At 51.9% G+C, this 19,797-nt stretch overlaps 10 protein-coding genes across 10 annotated transcripts; 5 read left to right on the top strand and 5 right to left on the bottom strand.

Annotated features, from left to right (window-relative positions):
• Positions 1 to 193: 193 nt before the first annotated feature.
• Positions 194 to 1,174, bottom strand: PSV08DRAFT_368063 (uncharacterized protein; the record flags this gene model as incomplete). Its single annotated transcript, XM_014229244.1, has 1 exon — positions 194 to 1,174. The coding sequence occupies one exon, from the start codon at positions 1,172 to 1,174 to the stop codon at positions 194 to 196; it is 981 nt and encodes a 326-aa protein (XP_014084719.1).
• A 1,017-nt stretch (positions 1,175 to 2,191) lies between these two features.
• On the top strand, positions 2,192 to 3,520 carry PSV08DRAFT_264941 (NADP-dependent oxidoreductase domain-containing protein). The gene is made up of 3 exons (XM_014229245.2): positions 2,192 to 2,675; positions 2,724 to 3,110; positions 3,162 to 3,520. Exons 1-3 carry the CDS (start codon positions 2,255 to 2,257, stop codon positions 3,368 to 3,370), a joined length of 1,017 nt encoding a protein of 338 aa, XP_014084720.1. The 5' UTR covers positions 2,192 to 2,254; the 3' UTR covers positions 3,371 to 3,520.
• On the bottom strand, positions 3,500 to 4,453 carry PSV08DRAFT_264933 (uncharacterized protein). Its single transcript, XM_014229246.2, has 2 exons — positions 4,304 to 4,453; positions 3,500 to 4,244 (listed from the first exon to the last, which is right to left on the bottom strand). Exons 1-2 carry the CDS (start codon positions 4,430 to 4,432, stop codon positions 3,585 to 3,587), a joined length of 789 nt encoding a protein of 262 aa, XP_014084721.1. The 5' UTR covers positions 4,433 to 4,453; the 3' UTR covers positions 3,500 to 3,584.
• A 393-nt stretch (positions 4,454 to 4,846) lies between these two features.
• Positions 4,847 to 6,303, top strand: PSV08DRAFT_24009 (chaperonin 10-like protein). The gene is made up of 4 exons (XM_014229247.2): positions 4,847 to 5,003; positions 5,055 to 5,425; positions 5,475 to 5,886; positions 5,938 to 6,303. The coding sequence occupies exons 1-4, from the start codon at positions 4,917 to 4,919 to the stop codon at positions 6,244 to 6,246; spliced, it is 1,179 nt and encodes a 392-aa protein (XP_014084722.1). The 5' UTR covers positions 4,847 to 4,916; the 3' UTR covers positions 6,247 to 6,303.
• An 810-nt stretch (positions 6,304 to 7,113) lies between these two features.
• On the top strand, positions 7,114 to 8,374 carry PSV08DRAFT_407163 (uncharacterized protein; the record flags this gene model as incomplete). Its single annotated transcript, XM_014229248.1, has 3 exons — positions 7,114 to 7,497; positions 7,555 to 7,712; positions 7,768 to 8,374. The coding sequence occupies exons 1-3, from the start codon at positions 7,165 to 7,167 to the stop codon at positions 8,372 to 8,374; spliced, it is 1,098 nt and encodes a 365-aa protein (XP_014084723.1). The 5' UTR covers positions 7,114 to 7,164.
• A 1,310-nt stretch (positions 8,375 to 9,684) lies between these two features.
• Positions 9,685 to 14,191, bottom strand: PSV08DRAFT_398769 (anthranilate synthase-like protein component i; the record flags this gene model as incomplete). The annotated part of the gene is made up of 14 exons (XM_066093566.1): positions 9,685 to 10,267; positions 10,320 to 10,807; positions 10,867 to 11,018; positions 11,352 to 11,534; positions 11,821 to 11,895; positions 12,122 to 12,182; positions 12,243 to 12,302; positions 12,352 to 12,497; positions 12,546 to 12,639; positions 12,744 to 12,833; positions 12,894 to 13,687; positions 13,743 to 13,822; positions 13,974 to 14,122; positions 14,180 to 14,191. 14 exons carry the CDS (start codon positions 14,189 to 14,191, stop codon positions 10,087 to 10,089), a joined length of 2,565 nt encoding a protein of 854 aa, XP_065949767.1. The 3' UTR covers positions 9,685 to 10,086.
• Positions 14,192 to 14,609: 418 nt separating this feature from the next.
• Positions 14,610 to 16,069, top strand: PSV08DRAFT_383968 (uncharacterized protein; the record flags this gene model as incomplete). The annotated part of the gene is made up of 1 exon (XM_066093430.1): positions 14,610 to 16,069. The coding sequence occupies one exon, from the start codon at positions 14,610 to 14,612 to the stop codon at positions 15,987 to 15,989; it is 1,380 nt and encodes a 459-aa protein (XP_065949766.1). The 3' UTR covers positions 15,990 to 16,069.
• A 532-nt stretch (positions 16,070 to 16,601) lies between these two features.
• PSV08DRAFT_194743 (uncharacterized protein) lies at positions 16,602 to 17,721 on the bottom strand. Its single transcript, XM_014229252.2, has 2 exons — positions 17,478 to 17,721; positions 16,602 to 17,425 (listed from the first exon to the last, which is right to left on the bottom strand). Exons 1-2 carry the CDS (start codon positions 17,715 to 17,717, stop codon positions 16,730 to 16,732), a joined length of 936 nt encoding a protein of 311 aa, XP_014084727.2. The 5' UTR covers positions 17,718 to 17,721; the 3' UTR covers positions 16,602 to 16,729.
• Positions 17,722 to 18,113: 392 nt separating this feature from the next.
• Positions 18,114 to 19,382, bottom strand: PSV08DRAFT_264879 (uncharacterized protein). Its single transcript, XM_014229253.2, has 2 exons — positions 19,037 to 19,382; positions 18,114 to 18,985 (listed from the first exon to the last, which is right to left on the bottom strand). The coding sequence occupies exons 1-2, from the start codon at positions 19,259 to 19,261 to the stop codon at positions 18,344 to 18,346; spliced, it is 867 nt and encodes a 288-aa protein (XP_014084728.1). The 5' UTR covers positions 19,262 to 19,382; the 3' UTR covers positions 18,114 to 18,343.
• Positions 19,383 to 19,570: 188 nt separating this feature from the next.
• On the top strand, positions 19,571 to 19,783 carry PSV08DRAFT_347235 (uncharacterized protein; the record flags this gene model as incomplete). Its single annotated transcript, XM_066092788.1, has 1 exon — positions 19,571 to 19,783. The coding sequence occupies one exon, from the start codon at positions 19,571 to 19,573 to the stop codon at positions 19,781 to 19,783; it is 213 nt and encodes a 70-aa protein (XP_065949765.1).
• Between the last annotated feature and the right edge of the window lie 14 nt (positions 19,784 to 19,797).

Below are 19,797 nucleotides of genomic sequence, written 5' to 3'. Positions count from 1 at the left end.
AACTCATGATAAAGAAAAGTTCCGCCAGACAAAACATGTATCGACTGCATCTCGCGGGCCTTGCTGGCACTCCGCGCCATCTATCTGCATGACATGAAGGGGAAAAAAAAGAACAACTCATGACATAGGAAATTTTCGTGACAAAAGCAAAAAGAAGAGGGGCTCTGCTCCCCCACCCGACGACCAAGACCATTTACCACTTGAGCTTCTTATCCTTGCCGATAAACTCATCAATAATATCCATGTAGTAATCCTTGAGGTCCTCAACCTTGGGTACCTCATCGCTCTTACTGTAGAGATCGTAGGGGTTAAACGCCTTGACAGCCTCGAGCATACGCTCATCCTTCTCATTCATCATCCACTTGTATGCGCCCTGCGAGTGCCATGGATAAAATGAGTGATACCTAATCATTGCGAGGCCCTCATCCGGGATGGTTGACTGGTCCTTCATGATGTGATAGAGGTACTCGTCGTGGCCCCACGACAGCATGACGTTATCCATGCCGCAGCCGGGGGTGTAGATGCCGTGCTCGGTGCTGTAGATTTCGTCGGTGTAGTCTGGGTTGTTCTTGAAGGTGTCTGGGTAGATGATCTTGTCTGAGTAGGCGCAGCCGACGGGGAAGGTGTCGCCGACGACGTCCCATTGGCCGCGGGCGTCGTAGAAGAAGAGCAGCTTGCCTAGGTCGTGGATCAGACCGACGAGTTGGAACCAGCGCGGCTTGCCGTCGCGGCGGATGGCTTCGGCGGATTGGAGGAGGTGCTCGATTTGCGAGAGGGATGTATCTGGGTCGGACTCGTCGATGAGCGTGTTGAGTTTTTCCATGGCTTCCCAGACGGTCATCTCGGCGCGTGTCTTGCTGTGGAAGGAGTTGCGGGCTTTGAGGTTATAGGCTACGGTCTGCTTCTCGTGTTGTTCGCGGTAGAAGTTCTTGACTCGGTCGCAGGCCTCTTCGTACTGACGGAACTGTGTCTTGTCCTTGTCGGCGTCGAATTCTGATTGCTCGTAGATGTCCTTTTCCTTTTGTGAGGCTGTGCCGTTCTTGACTTTCAGAGCAGCCTTGAGGACATTGACGTCGTCGATGGCGTCAGAGGTAGCCTCAAGCGCAAGTCCATCACGGTGGTTGTTGAAGTCCTCGGCCACGTTTGGGGTCTCAAAGATTGCACCTGGTGCCATTTTGAAAGATGTGCCTGTGTGTATGAACAGAATTGGGGTATCTCAAAGCAAAAATCAAGTCAAGACAAAGTCTGTGCTGTGAAAAGCAGATTCAAGACACCAGTGTAGAGTGAAAGGTTTGGTTGATGGAATTGAGGTGGAATCCGACGAGAATTAGCTACTACTTATCCTCTTGTACCCCTCACACTACAAAGCCTTGAATTGCCAGAATCAGTTAAAAAGACTACTGCCGAAGAAACCCCAGAACGAGTCCTGGTGAGGCAGAGTTCTCGTCGTCTCCATTACTAAGATCCACTCTTGGATGAGGAGTCTCCGCAATTATGAGCTAAATGGGGACAAGAACGTCCCACACGGTAACTTTGGCCGCCTACCAAACTGCCGTTGAGCTGCCATGAGCAGATCTAAGGGTCTCGTCATGAGCGGCTAAGGGTCCCTGACGGCCATCTGGCGACGGTGGTTGGGCGTTGCGGTTAGATCTGCCGCTGTTCGGGTGGAATGTCGTGTTGGCATGTCATAGCGCATGCCATGGGGTAAGAAGAGGCAACAAGGGCCGCACCCAGCTCAGCACGGTAATTTTCGGCGCTCCATAACAAGTGCCGGCCCACCTTGTTCTGGACTTTGTGCGATACGAGAAGGAAAAGAATTGCTGATCAGGCGGAGATGCTGCATGATGACGACCAAGCGTCTGCCCCGCCATGCACGTGATGCTCGGTGTGCTCTTCCCCGACCGTTGCCAGCGTCTGGGCCACGTCTACTTATGGAACATGGTCCCCCCTCTAAGATTTTTTCACGTGAGGCTGGAAGAGCAACGAGAATGCGCACTAGGAGTATTAGTTACCTCCTCTCCGGCGGCGGACCGAAGCTACTCCGGCAGAGCTGCTTGGCGGGGCAGCACCGGACTTCGGTAACAATTATAGAGTCAATCACGGTCGACGTAAGTCTTTGACCATACCAGAACCGTCCAAGTACTAGCTACAACATGGAGGCCCCCTAGCAAACCCTACGTAGCTCGTCCTTGCCAACCACCCCGCCGGCACAGCGACGTACATATATATCGCAGCACCACCCCGGCCCTTGACGATGAATCCTGCCCTTTCCAAGTTGATGCTGAAGAGTACACCAAAGAGTATCCTCGACCCTCAGCCCGAAATGAACACTCCTATCCCCCTCAACACAGGCGCCACCATCCCCGCCCTCGGTCTGGGAACATGGAAATCTGGGCCTGGTGAAGTCAAGAAGGCTGTTGTCCATGCCATTGAGAGCGGTTACAGGCATATTGACTGCGCCTTCTGCTACCAGAACGAGGACGAGGTCGGCGACGCCCTTCAGGATGTCATTTCGCGGGGTGTTGTGAAGAGAGAAGATCTCTTCATTACCAGCAAGCTCTGGTGCACATTCCACTCCCGTGTCGAGGAGGGTCTGCAAAAGAGTTTGGACCTGCTAAAAACGCCTTATGTCGACCTGTTCCTTGTACACTGGCCAGTACCCATGAACCCCAACGGTACGTTGTACATAAACTGTAGCACTAAGCAAGCTAATCCGGAAATAGGCAGCCACCCTCTGTTCCCAATGCTCGAGGACGGCTCTCGCGATATCGACCGCTCAATGACCCACCAAGACACATGGAAGAACATGGAGAAGCTCATCCAAACACATCCTGAAAAGGTCAAGGCCATTGGTGTCGCCAACTACTCCGTCAAGTACCTGGAGAAGCTCCTCGCCAAAGCCACCATTGTCCCAGCCGTCAACCAGATTGAGAACCACCCACTGTGCCCACAACAAGAAGTTTACGACTTCTGCAAGGAAAAGGGAATCCACGTCTCAGCGTACAGTCCGCTCGGTAGCACTGGCTCGCCGCTGTTCGGAGACGAGATTATTAACGAGGTCGCGAAAAAGCACAGCGTTGGACCTGCAGTCATTCTCCTGAGTTACCATCGTAAGTCTTTTTAATCCTGTTTTTTCTAGGAAACATGCTAACCTTTTCAAGTCGCCCGCAATTCATCCGTCCTCGCAAAGTCCGTCACTCCCTCGCGTATTGATGAGAACAAGAACCTCATTTCGCTCGATAGCGATGACATGGCGAAACTGGAGAAGATTCACAAGGACAAGGGTATCCAGCGTTACGTATACCCACCCTTCGGTATCAATCTCGGCTTCCCTGACAAGCCCGATGGTGTTGACCTCAGCGGTCCTTGACTCTCCGGCAAGGTCAAACTGTAGGGAAAAAAAATTAGAGAAAAAACTAGAAGCTATACCCGATACAATATATGATGAACTTGACACCGTACGGAACTCTTGATAGAAATTGCATTGTTCCACATGAGTGAAAATGAAAAAGAGTTATTAGATTCAAGGTCTGGACGTATTCTAAGGGTTTTCTGATCTGGCTCCTATAAACATAACCTAGATTCTACCTACCCATCCAGCCTCCATCAACTGTGAGGACCTCACCGCTGACGTATGCACTCGCGGCACTAGCCAAGAACACTACAGCACCCTTGAAGTCTTCGGGGCTTCCCCATCGCCCAGCAGGAATTCTGCTCAGAATGCTCTCAGCCCTCTTTTCATCCTTGATCAGCGCCTCGTTCATATCCGTCGCAATGTACCCAGGCGCAATAGCATTGACACTAATGCCCTTGCTCGCCCACTCATTCGAAAGCGCCTTGGTAAGCTGACCTACACCACCCTTTGACGCTGCATATGCAGGCACCGTAATGCCACCCTGGAAAGTCAAGAGTGACGCAACGTTGATAATGCTGCCGCGTCGTCCAAGTGGCAGATCGGCGTTTTGAGCGAGCATATGCGCGCCTACATCACGGGCGAGTTGGAAGACAGAGGTCAAGTTGACTTGCAGTACTGCTTCCCAGTCGTCATCTGGGAATTGGTGTGCAGGGTGGCGCCTTTGGATTCCGCCGCAGTTGAGCAGGATGTGGATCCTGTGGCCATCTTTGAGGATAGCAGGGAGGAGGGCGGCGACAGAGGATTTGGAGGCGAGGTCCGCGGTGTAGATTGTAGCTTTGCGACCGAGCGATTCAATTGCTTGCTTGGTGGATTGGTTGGATGTGTCGCGCTGAGCTCGGGCGTTAGTGTGTCTGTATCCTTCAAGTTTGTGAACATGAAAGGGCTTACCTGGACAAGAAGAATGTCTGCCCCTGCCTCTGCGAGCGCAACGGCCATAGACTGACCGATTCCTCGCGTTCCACCTGTTACTAGGGCGGTTTGACCCTCGAGAGAGAAGAGTTGGTTGACAGATGCCATGGCGTCTGTGGATCTTCTGCTTTCGTGGTAGGGGTTCGGAAGGCTTTAGTGAAGATGGAATTAAATAGTAGTGTTGATATCAATAAGTAAACGGCTTCAGGCACGCCAACAACTAGTTCTAGTGCTTCCTGAACCAAGAGAAAATGCCTCAAAAAGTGTTTTTGGGATGTACGGAAGAAGACGACGGCGCTCAATCCCAGAATCATGTTTGGTAGCTCGGAACAGTCTCGGAACATGACCCCACCCTTGGTGTCGGCATCTGTTGTCCCGCCATTTCAAACGCCGAAGGTCGGAATTTCTCTCCACAACGGACCATGTGCCATGGGGGAATACGCGCCGAATGTTTGGCCAGTAGTGGGTTCCGAGGCGCATGCGATGGCTTGACTTGTCACCTGTCTTCCCGACACTCATTCTCTTCAATCCACACCCCAGACTTCATTGTGTTTCCTTGTTTACATTAATCTAAAATCGAGAGAGTGAAACCATGGCTTCAGAACAAACATCAGACGGTAACCAGGGCACGAGGCAGATCCGTGCCTCAGTTCTTCATGGTGCAAAGGACTTGCGAATCGTACGTCAGCACGTCTCGTTACATGCGCGATCATACTGACTTCAATCCTAGGAGAACCGCTCACTTCCTCCGCCCTCGCCAACAGAGCTCCAGATAAGCGTTCGCAGTACCGGTCTTTGCGGTTCCGACCTCCACTATTATCGACACTACCGCAATGGCGATATCATTGTGCGAGAGCCTATGTCACTTGGGCATGAATCAGCTGGCGTGGTAGTAGGCGTGGGTTCAGAAGCCTCTGGCTTCAAAGTCGGAGACAAAGTTGCGCTGGAGGTCGGACAACCATGCGAGAACTGTGATAGGTGTAAAGAAGGACGTTATAATATTTGCAAGGGCATGAAGTTCAGAAGTAGTGCAAAGGCCTTTCCTCATGCGCAGGGAACGCTACAAGACCGCATCAACCACCCGGCTGCGTGGTGTCATAAGTGAGTTTCTGGAATCAAGTCGGATATCATGGACACTAATAGTTGTCAGATTGCCCGACGACATGTCGCTAGATCTGGGAGCTCTCCTTGAGCCTCTGGGTGTAGCTATCCAGGCTTCAAAACGAGCACAACTAGCACCTGGCTCAACAGTCCTGGTTTTTGGAGCTGGCGCCGTTGGAATCCTTGTAGCAGCCATGGCAAAGATCTCCGGTGCGGGTACAGTAGTAATAGCAGACATTGACTCTGGACGAGTGCAATTCGCAGTCGACAACAAGTTCGCACACCGAAGCTTCACCGTACCCATGAAGCGTGGAAACACCATAGAAGAGCAACTCGACATTGCCAAAGAGGTAGCTGCCGAGATTGGCAAGATCACAAAAGAAAGTGGTGAAGAAGTGGGTGAGGTCGATGCGGTTTTCGAGTGCACTGGCGTGCCGTCATGCGTACAGGCATCGATATTCGTAAGTCATAGTATGATCCCAGCTTCAGTCAATGACTAAGAAGAAATGCAGGCCACGCGACCTGGTGGTAAGGTTCTCCTAATTGGAATGGGTACACCGATTCAGACACTCCCTATCTCCGCAGCCGCTCTTCGCGAGGTAGATATCTTGGGTGTTTTCCGGTACGCCAACACTTACCCCACTGGCATTGAGGTTGTGTCAAAGAAGGGAGATGACTACCCCGACTTTGGTAAGCTGGTGACACACAGATACAAGGGCCTTGAGTCGGCAGAAGAGGCATTTGAGATGGCTGGTAAGACCAAAGATGACAAGGGCAATCTTGTCATCAAGGTTGTACTTGAGACTAGCGACGAAGCATAGGCAAGTCTTGGAAAAAGTTTGTGTCAATTGACGAGTTTAGCATTGAGAGCACTGTAGTAAGAAGTTCTGTATATTCATATCATCATATTTTCTAACACTACTTACGTAGCCAGTGAAGTGGCCTTGAAGGAACTAAGATATCGCCACCTTTCCAGCACCTTCATATGAAATCAAAATGAAAAGTGTGGGAAGCAGTTAGACATCCCGCTAGGGAGCCACAAGGAGGGCCATTGACAATTGGAAAATTTCGTTCAACCTCAACCTGGAATTTTCTCCGACGCATTCCGTTCCAGTCATGAAAAGTTAAAATCTCAAACTACACAGGAATGAGTACATGATGTGCTACTGCAGGTTGTTGTGTTGTTGTTGTGTTGTTGCATGAAACCATCAGCTCCAGTCGCCGAACGGGGGAATTTTCCCCATTCGTCCTACCCCAGAGCTACTACTGGCGTAACACAACTCCACGCATTCCCCACACTTTCGTCAACATCATGTATAGTTCCGTACTAAATCGATCGGTCCTATGCTTTCTTCTCGCCCGCCAGTGAAATTGGCCTTTCTAAGCATCGTGAGGTGCTCGTCGTGGGGAACTTTGCGCATCGTCTGGAAATCTAGTCAGGAAGAGGTAGCCGTAGTTCCGAGTGCAGTGGTTAGAAATCGTTTGCATTTGTCATAGAGAGATGGAATATATGACGAAAGAAGTGAAAGATTCTCTCCTTGATGCCTCCGCGGACAGTTTTTGGACCCTGAACAGAGCTTTGGCCAACATGTGTTACGACGATTGCAAGCCGATCTATTCCCGTAGACGTTCAAATTGACTCCTATTTGGCTGGCTGTGAAGAGAGCAACCTTTTACATCTCTCTAGCATCTCTCTTTAACCAATTATTCACGTCCTTTCGTCTGAAATTTCCTTTACAATGGCTCCCGCAATCCGCAGACTCCGTATTGCCGTCTCAGGCCTTGGCCGGATGGGTGCCCGTCACGCAAACCACTTCCTTCACCGTACGCCCAAGGCCGAGCTTGTGGCAGCATTCACACCAGCTGAGAATGAGCTTGCTTGGGCGAAGGATAATCTGGAGCCATGGGGCGTCAAGATCTACACCGACTACGACGAGATGTTGAAACATGAGGGCCTTGAGGCTGTCTGTGTAGCAACCGTCACTACAGTCCATGCTGGACAGACAATCAAAGCAATTGAAGCTGGAAAGCATGTACTATGTGAGAAGCCCCTCAGTACTAAACTGGATGAGGTAAGTACTTCTTCGCCTCACTGCTTCGAAAGGGACACAGCTGACAACGGGACCTAGTGTTGCAAAGTTCTCGAGACCGCAAAGCGCCACCCTCACGTCAAGGTCATGTGTGGCTTCTCTCGTCGCTTCGATTCATCCTATCTGAACGCGTACAATCTTGCTTTGAGTGGCAGCATTGGACGTCCCACGATCCTACGGTCACAAACATGCGACAAGTATGTAGCACATATGGAGCCTTTGTAGTTCACACGCTAACGCAGCAATTCACAGATACGATCCCTCGGGCTTCTTCGTAGCATACGCCGAGTTCTCTGGTGGTATATTTGTCGACTGCAACATCCACGACATCGATCTTGCCCTGTGGTACTTTTCCGCCGAATCAAAGGGCAAGGTCCTGCCAAGGGTCAAGTCGGTCATGGCTGTCGGCGTCACAGCACTCGAGCCTGACCTAGCAAAATTCGGCGATGTAGACAATGGCGTGGGCGTCGTTGAGTTCCACTCTGGCCAAATAGCCTACTTCTACAGTACGCGCATGAACGCCCCTGGCCAACACGACACGACGGAGATTATCGGCACAAAGGGAAAACTTGCTGTCAATTCCAATCCTGCGACAGGATTGTTGGAGAACCACACAGACACGGGTATTGTTAGGGAAATCCCGCAAAACTACTACGAGCGCTTTGAGCAGGCGTTTGTGGAAGAGGCAAGGCAGTTTACAGATGTTGTGCTGGATAACAAGGAGGTGCCCATCGATCTTGAGAGCTCACTGGAGGCAGTCAAGATTGGCGTTGCTCTACAGGACAGTTTGAAGACGGGCAAGAAGATCTTGTTTGATCAGCAGGGAAACAGGGTGGATGACGTGAGGGCGAGATTGTGATGAGCACATAAGTGCATACATAGGGGGTTAAGAGCGGATGGAGGGGCATAGTAATGCTATAATGGTATGCAGTGGTATTTGATAGATGTGCAAGGTGAAGCGATGTTTAATACATGTCTTTTCTGCGTTGCAAAGAATAATAACTTTGGTGGGAAGGGTGACGCGTCTGACACGTGGTCTTGCCCCTTTAACAGAGACGACATGTTTTTGTATGAATATCATGATCTCAACCGTACTGCAGTACGTATGTAAAAGGTGGTATTCGAATGATTGTTCTCTAAAGCAGAGTAGATGCTTGTCCATCGTCGCAGCGCTGAGGCTGAGGCTGGTTAAGGGTGCCAGGGGTTTCGCACTTTCGCAACCCCCAACACTGCTGCATTCCCGCACAGATTTGATTCCACAACAAAACACTCTCCTCATCCAATATACTTCTTAAGCGCTTTCTTTTTCAACGGCACTAGTCTCTCAAACCAAGTTCGGTCATGTCGTGAGCCCTTTCACCTGTTCTACCTGCAATCAGGTGAAAGAGGTCTTAAGTTACATATCAGGTACGTACCTATGTATCACGTGTCTCCCGACCATCTTCAAGCCACATTTACAAAATACATCAAATGCAAACTCAGCCACAAACCAGCATCCAACACACCTTCCCTACGCAGCGATGCCCCTCGAGGCCTTTATTCCCGGGAGCTCCCTGCAGAACCCTTCACCAGCCACCCACCCCTTGCATATCCGCCGTGGCTGAAGCGAAAACGGAAGAAAGTGGGGTATTCTGTCCCCTAAAATAAAATACAAAGCGGGAACAAGGATAACGCCTTCCGTATTACGAAGATAGAGAGAAAGAGAGAGAGAGTTAAGGCGTGAACATGTGGATCCCCCCTCCAGCGGGAAGAGAATGGGAAACTCTGCCGTACCCGCCTCCCCCTACTAGTAGTTACCCCACACCCCCATGTCCATTGTTCAGATTACGTAGATGTATACGAACAGCTCATCAGCCACCACCACATGAAGGTGATGATTTGCGAACTTTTGGCAACGGTCAAACACACGGACCATGTAAGCACTCAAATTGTACATTGCCTTTCCAACCCCCCCCTTCTATATATGCTGGTATGGGATGGCGGATATAGCCATGCAAGGCGATGCAAGGCAAGGCGATGCGATGTGATGCGACGCGACTTGACGGGACGAGGCGGAGGGTGGGTTTTTTTTGCGGAAATAAAGAAGCGTCACGTGCAAGGGTATCCCGCCCGTTGAGGCTGTGTCAAAGAAGCTTCAACTTGACCTCATCCCAACTTCCTCGACAAAGTGTCCAGCACCAGCACCAGCACCATACCATACAACTAAATGTACATGGTAGCCGCGACAAAGAATAATGGGCTACTGCCAACTACATGGCATTTGCAACCGGAGCAGCTATCATCACAAGAGCAAGGAACAAACAAGAGGTACAAAAAGTCATCGTAACAAGTATTATCATTGATGCACTATCTACAAGTCCCGTATTGGGGTATCAAATCGAATGCTCAGAATAGCATTACTCAGTCGTCATTATCATCATGCTCTCTCGTCAGTGTTCATTAGGAGAGAAAAGAAACCAGCCCACCCATCCACTATCCAAAGGCCGCCTTCCATTACCGACGCATAGCTCTAGTCATTATACACATTACTCCACTAGGTGATGGCCTTTGGTAAGATATGATGTGATGCACTTAGAGAAGAAGCCAGGCAGCGATACCGGCACCAGCGGCGATGGACATGCCAGTAGCCTTGGGGGCGGCACCCTCAGCCCGGGTGGCAGAGGAGGCAGCAGAGCCAGCAGCTTCGGTAGCAGACGAGGCAGCAGAGCCGGCAGCACCAGTAGCAGAGGAGAGAGCCTCAGTGGCGGATGAACTATGTAATTGTTAGTTGGGTCTTGGTGGATGCATGAAGGGAGTCAACTTACAGGACCTCGCTGGCCTCAGACTGGAGGGATGAAAGAGCAGAGTTGGCCTCGGAGAGGATAGAAGAGGTGAGACCAGAGGCCTCAGATGCAAGAGAGCTAGCGACAGAGGTCATGCCGGAAGCAGCAGACGAGGCGGCGGAAGAGGCGTCCGAGGCAGCGGAAGAGGCGTCCGAAGCAGCGGAAGAGGCAGCAGACGAGGCATCTGAGGCGGCGCTGGAAGCAGCGTTGCCGCCAGAGGCAGTGGCGCTGGCGACGGCAGAGGTGAGAATGGGAAGAGCGGCGGGCTGTTCGCTGGCAGTGGCAGCAATACCAGCGCAGCGAGCATAGGCCCACTGGACAGCGCTGGCAGACTGTTCGGCGTCACAGGCCTGGCGAGAGCAGTCACGGATACCGAAGGCCCAGTTGGAGCGGCTGCAGAAGCAGGCAATGTCGTCACCGCAGGACAACTCAGACTGGGCAATGCGGGCCATGTTGTTAATGCAGAGCATCTAGCCAAGAGTCAGTATTGGTGGGTGCGTGCGTGAGAGAGCAATTGGTGAGAGCTTACGGCGCAGTCTCCAGTGGGCATGTCCTGGGCGAAAGCGGCACCGGCAAAGGTGGCAGCGAGGATGGCGAAAGACTTCATCTTGAGGGATGGTGGGATAGAAGCTGATACGAGGAATTGAGCAGGAATTGGAGACAGACAAGTCTTTGCAGGAGCTGAAGATGTGGTTGCGGGAGGGGTGAGGAGTGAGAGCAGAGGGGAGCCCGGTGAGGTTTATATCAGCGACAACAAACCAAAGGCGAGCGTGGCTGGTACAAGAAGGTACTGCCCGGCTTTCACGCACAACGGGCTCTGCAGTGGCAGGGGCCATCCCAGCCCCAGGGCACGGGCCCATGATCCGCACCCATGCGCCTATCCAAGGAACGAGAACAGGCAGGCGCGGCGCTGATTGGCCGCCGGGCCGGGCGCCCATTCGCTATGATGTAGCTTGACTGCAGCACGACGGCCAGCTCACGCGCTGTCAGTCACGGCCCTCACTGCACACTGACCGTGTCCATGCTTGGTGCTTGGTGCTTGCCTGCTTTGCCTGCTGGCTTGCTCGCTTCCTCGCTCGCTCCACTCATCATGGCAACCATCATCATCATCATCATCATCATCACCGCCGCCAATTCTGCCCTCGCTCGCGCCCGTGCGACCGACCCCAAGCGGGAACACGGCCAAATTGCTCAAATCTTAATTGCGGCCAGCAGAGCCACTCGGCCGTGACGCAGTAACCATTGGTGTTCTTGCTCTGCCCTGATCAAACAGCTGCCGTGCCCGCTGCCCTGGCCACCAGATTGCCCCTCGTCTCCGTTTCACACAGACGACGATGTGCCGTCCACCCATGCTCCCCTGCTCCCTTGGCTGGGAAATCAATCTTGCTTCCCCACGACGGCCACCCCCAATTGCTCAGATCTAGGCGCCGCCGATCCCCACCCGCCCGCCAATCACTAGCCCCTCTCCTCCCTCCCAACTCACCTGCTGCTGAGTACTTACACCAACGAGGAAGAGGGTACATGCCGTGGGTACATAGACTACCATTTGTGGCGCAGTCTAACCAGCCTCAAGGGAATTCCCGCCCCTCTCTGCATGCCCTCTGCCTCTGCCTCCCCTCTTTCTCCTGCACCCTTCTCCTAGGCCCCCTCGCCCTCTCTCTGCTCGGCCAGGTGCTTCTCTTCCGCCGACGTGATGCAATGCGTGTTCGCGCCTGTCCCAACCACCCCGTCAGCTACTCGCGCCCATCGCCATCCACTCGGCCACACGCCATTAATAAACTCACCTAACTTGTTGATAGTCTCCATCCACTCATCGTACGGGTCCGAATCAAACACTATGCCTCCCTGTGACAAATAATTAGCTTGCAATCAACCTGCCCGAGCGATAATTTCCCTCGGACTTACCCCTGCTTGGAGATAGGCGACGCCGTCCTTGACCAGCATCGTTCTTAGCGCAATGCACGTCTGTACACATCAGCCTCCTGTTAGCCTCAAGCAACGCACTCCTACTCACGTCCATGGCTCCTTCTATCTCTCTCTCGCCGTCAACGCTGCCGTAGCCAAAGTAGCCCACAGCGCCGGCGTACACACCGCGTTTTTCCCTCTCCAGCTCGGCGATGAGTTCCATGGCGCGAACCTTGGGCGCTCCGCTCACCGTTCCTCCGACTCATTAGCCCACTTTCAAGTTTTTTTGGTGGCGCTACTCACCAGCGGGAAATATCGAGCGGAACGCGTCGAATCGCGTCTTGCCAGGTCGCAGTACGCCAGATACTTCCGACACCAGGTGCTGCACGTGCGAAAACTGGTTTCCATTTCGTTAGCATCGTCATTCCCGCTTTGGCTCCATCGCTTCCTGCCCTCATTGCACCACATTCGGCGATCACGGCTAGGGCGGAAACACTTTACCTTTTGCACCACCATCAACTTGTCCACCCTGGTGGTAAGTGGGTCGCACACACGATTGACGTCATTGCGAGCCAAGTCCACCAACATGACCTGCCAAAATACTGGTAAGCTTCAACGTTGTTGCATGCGCCTTGTCGTCAGAAAACCCACATGTTCTGCCCGGTCCTTGAGGGACTGAGAGAGCTCTTCCGCAAGTGCTGCATCCTCCTGAAGTGTCTTGCCCCGCTTGACTGTCCCGGCAATCGGGTGCGTGATGATGCGACCCTGCTCCTCCTTGACCAGCAACTCGGGACTGGCGCCCACAATCTGGAATTCGTCACAATCGACAAAAAAGAGGTATGGCGATGGGTTCACGCTTCGCAGATTCCGGTACACATTGAACGGGTGCAGTGAGGTCGGTCTTGCGAATCGTTGCGACGGCACCGCCTGGATAATGTCGCCAACGCTAATGTGCTTTTTCAGCTCCTTGACGTGGTTTTCATATCCCTCTCGTCCAATGTTCGATGTATACTCGTTGCCCAACTGGATCGGCCCTTGCTCTGGCAATGGAATGTCCTTGTCCTTCAGTATTGTCACATATCTTTGCAATGTGTTCCTAGCTTCTTCGTAAGCCTCCTCGAGATTGTCGAGGCTATCTGGAACCTTGACGTATGTTATGACCTTGACAACCTGCGCGAAATGATCCAATGCAACCACTGTATCGAAGAGCATAAAGAGGCTCTCGGGCACGCCTAGCACATCCTTCATGTCATCTCGTCTGGTCTTGGGCTCAAAGTATTTGACGCAGTCATATCCAACGTATCCGACAGCGCCACCGGTCAACGGAGGTAGTTGTATCGAGGGCACAGTCGCGACACGGCTCTTTGCAAGCTCCTCCTCAAGTAGAGGTAGTGGATCGGTCTCTTCGCCATGGCCGGGCCCAGTCTTGATAACTTTTCGAGGGTCTGAAAGCTTGTGGTTAGCTGCCGTGTCTGAAACATTTGCTCCCCAAGTACCGACCTGCACCAACAAAGCTGTACCGTCCTATGGTCTCGGTAGTTGCGGCGCTCTCGAAAAGAAACGACAGCCTCGACTTTGATCTGAGCCAAGACAGTCAGCACAAATGTCCCCAAGCCCTCTTCTACCACTGCTTATGCCTCATGCCCCTCCAGTCCACCCCGCCTCCTTGTCCTCTTTGTGCGCTGCCCTTCCTCGCGTTGCCCGCTTAGATATCGCATGAGTCATACTCACTTTGCGGAGATCTTCAGATATATGCTCGACGGCGTGAGAAACTCGGCGGAAATCGAGGAGTACACGGGCACCAGGTTTGGTGGATTGGGAGAGTTGATCGATGTGGCCAATACTTCTCGAACGGTGTCAAGCGATGGCTGAATGCCTAGCTGCTGTGGTCATGCGCTCAGCTTGGTGTCACTTCATTGGCTTGATTATGGACATACCTGTGGCGCCATGACTGCTAAAATGTCGAACGAACGCTCTGTGAGCCTTGTGAACGTATAAGAAGAGGAGTGTATGTGTCACAAAGAGTAGTCGCAAAGTGTACTGAAGACACAATTGTTGACGGCCTGGCCAATCGGAAGGGTCAATATCCCGTAGTAAATTGCTATCGATAGAGGGACTCAAACCACCCCACTTCGCGCGGCTGAGTCGCCCAGGTTTCTTTCGAGGCCACATGGGTGCCGCGGCTATACGCACGTCACTTAGGGTGAACCCTATTCTCTCTGCCAACTCCGACTTGTCCAAGTTTCACGTTTCACCGCACATCTCACTTTCTGGCTGGCAGCATCCTTTGGAGTATTCGGAAAGTCGTGCAGATTTATCGAGGAGTACAAGGAGAGTATGCGGCCCTCGCGCCGCTGCGACAGTGCCATGGAAATTCCGCGCAGCCTAGAGCGGCCATGGACACCGCCAGAGATCGAAGACCGCCCATATGCTCGCACTCGCCCAAGCCGTCTCAACCTATATGGAGATTCACCCTCGCAGTATTCTAGAAAAGAGCAGCGTTGGCCAAACGATGCCGACCGTGTGCACGAACAACCCTCATGGACCACCGAAACCTATAGTCCAAGAACCCCGTTCACAACATCACGGCCGAAACTCAGTTCCCGTCTTACCGAGCCGCTTCCGTATACACCCAAAAAACAGTACCATTTCGACGAGCCATATTCACAGCCAAGGGGCGTGCCACGCTACCCCTACACGCCTGATAGCTCCCAAACATTGCGTCGGCACACTGTTATCCCTGCTTCTCCTCCACCATGGGACGACTATTCGGATCCCGCTTTATCGCCCGTTCAGGATGCCTTGTCCGCCTGTATTGCGCAGTTTGAGGATTTGATCCAGTCGCAGCAGCCAGATGAAGATCAGATGGAATATATTGTAGGGCAATTTGAGGCCATGGCCATGCGTCTTTCGGCTCCAGAATCGTACGAGAAAGAATCAGGTACACAGTACCCTTCACATTTCGACCAGGGAGCTGGTATCATGCACGCGGACGACGGCAAAGATGATCTTGCCGAAGCGAAAAGGCTGTACCACCAGTCATATGTTGCGGAAGTAGGAAACTATGTCAACAGCGTACAAAAATACGTCGACGAACTGCGGAAGCGCCTAGATGAAGTCAAGACGCTAAACAGCATCCAGCTAGACGTCATCAACGATTTGCGTAAACAGATGAAGACCGTCCGTCAAAACATGCGCGAGGGGCTCGAAAGAAGTAGCGGTGAAACTACCGGCGGTGCCAAAACTGGCAGCGGTGAAAAAGACTTCAAAATCGCAAAGATCGTAGACTTGGAGGATGAACCGGAACACAACTCACCAGCACAAGACCAAGCAAGTCCAGAAAAACCTGGTGGCGGTGGTAAAAGTAGTGCCAAGGACATGGGCCGCAAAGATGAGTCCACACCCAGAAAATTCGGCATGATGGACAGCTGGCAGACCCTCGTCAACGACGACGACGATGAAAACAACCAAGACGTATCCCAGGATATCCACAACGAATACACCAAACTCGTCCGCAGCGCTGTATACAACCTCACCGCAGAAGACAATAACGATCGCAATGATGATGATGCTGCTGCTTACCACACCCCTCGTCCTCCCCCTCCTGCTGCTGCTGCTGCCCGTCCTGTTATCCGCCAGACCAAACGCCGTCTAATTACCATTGTACGCTCTCCCCCGAGACGCAGCTTCTGGGCTTCGATTGGCGAGGCGCTAGATGCAATGTCCGAGTTGTTGCTTGAAGAATGAATTGATTGATTGATTGATTGACTGATTGACGACGATGACGATGACGATGACGACGATGATTGTTGGATGAGATTTACGGCTGTCACTTTGGTATACGAAGTTTTCTTTTCTTTTTTCCTTTTCTGAAGTTATCTTTCTTCTTTCTCTCAACTCGCCTTTTTTTTTCTTTCCTTTCGTTATTTTCATCGGTAATGGAGGGAATGGAGGGTTGGGTAATGGAGGTGTGCGAGAGATTGGTTGGGCTTTACGATTGGTTTTTGACGATTGTGGCTCAGGGTACATCTTTGGGAGCTAGGACGTGGTTGATGGATGTCGGCGCCATTTCTTTTCTTTTCTTTTCAACCTTTACTTTTTTTCGGTCTCTTTTCTTTTTGACTCCATCTGCATGAGCGTACGTTGGATACCCCACTGCTGACGTTTGCATTTCTTTTTTTTTCCTTTTCCCCACATCTCTTCTCTGGTTGCTATTACTAAATTGTTCTTCCAATGCGTCTCTTGCTTTCAGTCGATTAGTCACTGTGCTTACTCTCACTGTTTTACTACTCTATTCTTAGTTCATGCTACTCCTCGCAACTTGGCAATACCCAATCACACAATGTCAAACCAAATTTTGCATGTGTTACATATTGGTGCATACGGCTTGTGTTATAGACATGTACTTATAGTTCCGAGAATCCAAAAAGGATGCATTGGTATCGCTAGAACATCTTCCCATCGTCTTCTTCTCCTTACACGCCAACTTACTCGACATAATCCAAACTACCCTTGCCAACCGTGCCCTTGACTGCATCCTCGCCCTTTTGCTGCCTCAACTTCTCTTCAAACTTGGCAAACTCCTTCATTGCGATTTCTTCCTCCTGATCCAGAACCTGTTGTACCCCTTTGACTTCTTCAATGTAATGCATCAACATGCTCTCGATTCCGTTCTTCAGCGTCACTGTACTCGAATCACAAGTCCGGCACGCACCGCGCAACTTCAGGAGAACTTGGCCGTCGTTGAAGCCCCGGAATTCAATGTCACCACCATCTTCTTGAATCGCGGGGCGGACGCGCGTCTCGAGCAGCTCCTTGATCATACCAACTACTTCGTCATCATTCTCATCGTAGGCCAGACTGTCGGCTTCTTGGCCGCCTTGGCCTTGTTCTCCGGCTTTCGCAGCCACGGTATTGACAATTGGTGATCCAGATGTCATGAATTCAGTGATTATGGCGAATACCTCAGGTTTGATGTGACTCCATGGCGTAGCCGAGTCTTTTGTCACGGTGATGTAATCTGCGCCAAAGAAGACGCTCGTTACTCCATCAATGTTGAGTAGTTGGGCCGCGAGGGGGGAAGGATGTGGTGGTGCGAGAGTCGAGCGCGGGTTTAGGTATTCGAGAAAAGGCGACGATATCGTTTCAGGGAGAACTCGCTGGTTGGGATTGAATTTCAATGCCTGGCAGCTGTCAGCAGGAGAGCGATATGTGAACTGGGCGGGGCATGCATACATCGGCGTTTGGCGTTGGCTCGGTCTGGATGAACATGGTTCGACGTGCAACGACTGCGGAAGGTGCAGCTACTTTCCGTTTCCATTGTTGCGCCGTTGGTCTATGTTGAAGCTGTGAGGTTGTGATGGGCGATGATCGTTGATGCATGCATCTTGTGGCAATGCGTGGCGTTGGGCTTCGCAAAGGCGCAGCGCGCGAAAGAGCGCGCAGAGCGGAGCGAGGGATTGTGCTTGAGGTCATTTCTAAAAAGAAATCTAGGTATTGTATGTAGCAGGTAGTGTGTATTGTCGCAATGGTAGGGTGCGCAGATGGGAGACGGAAAGTTTCGCGAACTCGGGCGAAACAAAGTATGACGTTAATTGGATTATTCAGCCACGCGCTGAGTGGCTCCGACAATCCACCAGATGAACACCGTGCAGATTGAACATCGTCTATTGTTTTCGAGCTCGAAAAATTAAGTTCGAGCTATGATAGAACAGTTTGCTGAATACGAATGTGAGAACGCAAGGTTTGTGTAAAAAAAATCGAAGCACTCGAGGAACACATCTCATTTCCTTTTGGTCACAGCCCGTACAAATACATTGGTTCTTGATAGTTCAATATCATCGCAATAGTAGAAAATGGAGTATGTTGTTTGGATATTGTCATTAATGATTAGATTCCGAATCACCCTATCGTACAAGTTTACATCGGCTATTCCATTCTGCCGCCATGCATTCCAATCAGTCTCCGCCTGCGTGTGGTATAATATAATGCGTCAAAGTCGTTAAGTACAGTTAAGGAAAATTTGTGCTGAAAAGCACATTGGCTAGTATTAGCCTAGAGCGACAAGGACATCAGGTATTTGATGTGACTATTTGTTTTGCTTAGTAATTGGTGGCGGTGTTCCCGTAGGTAGCAGTGTTGCCGTTGATAGCGTAGCTGCCAGTAGGAGCGGTGTGGTAACCAGAGCCGACAGGCTTGTGGCTGTCATAGCCGGCATTAGGAGACGCGACGGTTGAGCCAGTGTAGGCGGTATCGTGGCTAGGGCGGTAGTCGTGGGTACCATTAGGAGCAGCAAGTCCACCAGTGGCAGCAGGTACAGCAGCAACCTCAGGGTCACGGCTGCCAGTGGTCCTGTGAGCCTTCCTGCGCTGCCAGAACTTCATGCCGGAGCCCTTGGTGTAGCCGTTGGAAGGGCCAGGACCGAAGCGCTTTTCCTTCTTGTGGTGGCGCATAAGGGCTACCTGGAGGAGGGCGCTGATCAAAAAGAGGAAAGCACCAATGATGGCGACGGCAAAGCAGGCAGTGTTGAGCTTGCAAGTGGTACCCAGAGAAGCAGAGTAGGTGATCTGGTTGCCCTGGCCGTTGGAGCCAAAGCCTTGCTTGGAGCTTGCAGGACCGTTGCCAAGGGGAGTCCTCACATTGCCAGAGCAGCTGTGTGCACCATCACGGGTGAGAACGGCGATAGCAATCATAGCACCGCAGCAGAGGATGTTGAAGAGAATGGCAAGCATAGCAAAGATTGTCTATCCGATAGTCAGTGCACAATCTTGAATAATAGGGTTTAAGGATCTTACCTTTCCACCAATGCAGCAAGTCAACAGGACAGCAAAAATAGTATAAAGGACGACGGCACCGGAAAGACCAGTGACGGCCTGTTGCCAGACTGGAATGTTGACATCGCGGTCAGCCTGTACAGCCAGGAAGTAGCTGTAAATGCCAAGGATGATTGCAGCGCAGCAGAACTCGAGAGCATAGATGGCGGTCGAGCCAAACTTCAATGCAGCACCACCGAAGCCCATGGTTGCGGTTGTCGGGTGTGGAGAAGAAAAGGGCGAGCGTTGTCTTAGGGAGTAGGCGTAGTATGCAGGGTGTGCGAGGATGAGGGATCAGGCCAAGTAGGGCATCAGGGCGAAAGGATTTATCTGTGTCTTGAAGATCTGTCTGGCTATGACGCAGCCTGAGGATGGGGCGTCACGTGATGAGGCGCACCGCCATGCTGGGCTGCCTTGTAAGGACAAAAGCCACGTCGATCTCGGAGCCCGTGCGTCACTCCAAGCCACGGCTAGACTGAACCCTGCTTTTCTCCTTCGTCCCGCCCAACCAACGTCATGGCGGTCGAAAAAGTCGACCCGACCACAGAGTCTAGCCACGGTGCCGAGTCTGCGCTTGCCATCATCCTGTTTTTGCTGCCCCTAACGTCACCTGCTCAGAGACCGCTTCGAGTCTCGACCAGCTCTCCGTTGCCTGTCCCTGGATTCCCTGGATACTCGACAAGCCCCAAGATGGCGGCGCCACAAAGCCACTCTCTCGCAGGTGGATGAGGCAATGCAGGCTG

Source organism: Bipolaris maydis, assembly GCF_028858645.1.
Source record: "Bipolaris maydis strain C4 unplaced genomic scaffold PSV08scaffold_2, whole genome shotgun sequence".
Lineage (NCBI taxonomy): Eukaryota > Fungi > Ascomycota > Dothideomycetes > Pleosporales > Pleosporaceae > Bipolaris > Bipolaris maydis.
Note: the sequence above shows the minus strand (reverse complement) of the source record. Positions and strands in the feature narration are given on the sequence as shown.